We start from the raw sequence: 2,046 nt of genomic DNA, 5'->3' as shown, positions 1-2,046 counted from the left end.
GAGCTCTCCATGGACGGCCCTCACGTGGCACAGGTTCCTAAATCCCACTTTTTTGTGCTTTTACCCTCCCAGATCCGGCCTCACATCGCGACCCTGCGCAAATACACCTACGGCAAACACATCCTGGCCAAGCTGGAGAAGTACTACATGAAGAACGGGGTGGACCTGGGGCCCATCTGCGGCCCCCCCAACGGCATCATCTGAGGGGGCCCCAGCAGAGCCACCCCCGGCCCCCACAACCAGCAACCACCACCACCCCAGCTCACACTAAAGATCCACCTCGACGGTTGCTAAAAAAAAAAAAAACTTAAAAAAGAAAAAAAAAAAAAAAAAAACAGACAAAGAAAAGCAAAGCCTTTGTAAATTTCTTTAATTTTATTATGCATAACATGTACTAATTATTTTTTTTAATTAACTAATTGCCCTGCTGTTTTACTGGTGTATAGAATACTTGTACATAGGTCTCAGATGTACATGGAAGGCCACATTTTTTTTTTTTTGTTCACTGTTGTATCTATATTCCAAATGTGGAAACTTTCAGGGTGGTTGGTTTGAAGAAAACAAACGGGGAAAAAAAAAACCAAACAAACAAACCCTTTTTAATTCATCTGCCTCACAGACAAAACATTTTACAAACACTTCTTTGCTTTTAATTTTTTTTTCCTTTTAGGCAAAAATCAGCCAGAAGTTTGAATTTCAGTTCAACGACCCGACGCATTTAACCCTGTTTATAAATAACTAAAAAGAACAAAAATTCAACTTATAGCTTGGGTTTTAAAAAAAAACAAAACAAAACACACACGAACCAAGAAAGAAAATTCAGTTTTTAAACCTTTTTAATTGCTTTCTTTCCGATGTTTTTATTTTATTGGTGAGTATAAACATGCTGAAGGAGGGAGCTTAGCTGGCGTTTTGGGGGGAGAAAACACCCAGAGGTTTTAAAAGTGGGGGGTGGGGGTACCTGTTTACTGCCTCCTCTGGTCTGTTCACCTGGAGAGACACAAAATTTGATTATTTAGCATGAGGAAAAAAAAGAAAACAGAAAAAAAAAAACAAAAATCCAACTCGGCTTTGGTCTTGCTTCTATAAATATATAGTGTATACTTGGTGTAGACTTTACATATATAAAAATTTGTAGTATTTTCTTGTTTTGATGTCTGATCTGTATCTATAATGTACCCTAGTAGTGGAACATACTTCTGACTGTACAATTGTACATTTGTAAACCTCTGTAATGTAAATGTGGAGAAGTTTGAATCGACATAAAAACCTGTTTTTTGGTAAGAAAACAAAAAAAAAAAGAATTAGCAAAACCTGTGCATTTCAGTGTATATTCACACCTTTTATGGTCGTAGCATATAGTGTTGTATATTGTAAATTGTAATTTCAACCAGAAGTAAATTTTTTCTTTTGAAGGAAATGTTCTCTTTATACAGCCTAGTTAATGTTTAAAAAAAAAAGAAAGAAAAATAAATGCTTGGTTTTATTTGTCACCTAGTTGAACGGTAGCGATCCTTTCTAAATGTTCTACAAAACTGATTCAGTTCCAAATAGTGTTTTTTTGACTCTTACAAAGTAATGTTTTGCTTATTTTGTGACAGTAAGAAACAAAAAAGTGCAAAAGTACAGCCCCCCCCCCCAGTTTTCCTTACAATCAGAGTCCCTTTTCACCTTGTAAAGTGTGAATCACCTCCCCTTTTTGTACAGAAGATGAACTGTATTTTGCATTTTGTCTACTTGTAAGTGAATGTAACATACTGTCAATTTTCCTTGTTTGAATATAGAATTGTAACACTACACGGTGTACATTTACAGAGCCTTGTGTATATTTCCAATGAACTTTTTTGCAAGCACACTTGTAACCATATGTGTATAATTAACAAACCTGTGTATGCTTATGCCTGGGCGACTATTTTTTGTAACTCTTGTGTAGATTGTCTCTAAACAACGTGTGATCTTTATTTTGAAAAATACAGAACTTTGGAATCTGGCTTTGGCTCTAAGGAAAGGTTTAATTGGAGTTGGCAGATTCCTCTGATCCCTCTG

The 2,046-nt window shown here is 36.2% G+C and overlaps 1 protein-coding gene across 1 annotated transcript in view; it reads left to right on the top strand.

Annotated features, from left to right (window-relative positions):
* PUM1 (pumilio RNA binding family member 1) overlaps positions 1 to 1,991 on the top strand; it is a 53,721-nt gene extending 51,730 nt beyond the window's left edge. The window contains exon 19 of the mRNA XM_029964594.1: positions 73 to 1,991. Within this exon, the coding sequence (XP_029820454.1) occupies positions 73 to 204 (132 nt within the window). The 3' untranslated portion in view covers positions 205 to 1,991. The remainder of the gene's footprint in view (positions 1 to 72) is intronic.
* The last annotated feature ends 55 nt before the right edge of the window (positions 1,992 to 2,046 follow it).

Source organism: Manacus vitellinus, unplaced genomic scaffold (genome assembly GCF_001715985.3).
Source record: "Manacus vitellinus isolate BGI_N305 unplaced genomic scaffold, ASM171598v3 scaffold_75_pilon, whole genome shotgun sequence".
Taxonomy (NCBI): domain Eukaryota; kingdom Metazoa; phylum Chordata; class Aves; order Passeriformes; family Pipridae; genus Manacus; species Manacus vitellinus.
The sequence above is the reverse complement of the archived record's forward strand: the minus strand, read 5'-3'. Positions and strand labels throughout refer to the sequence as shown.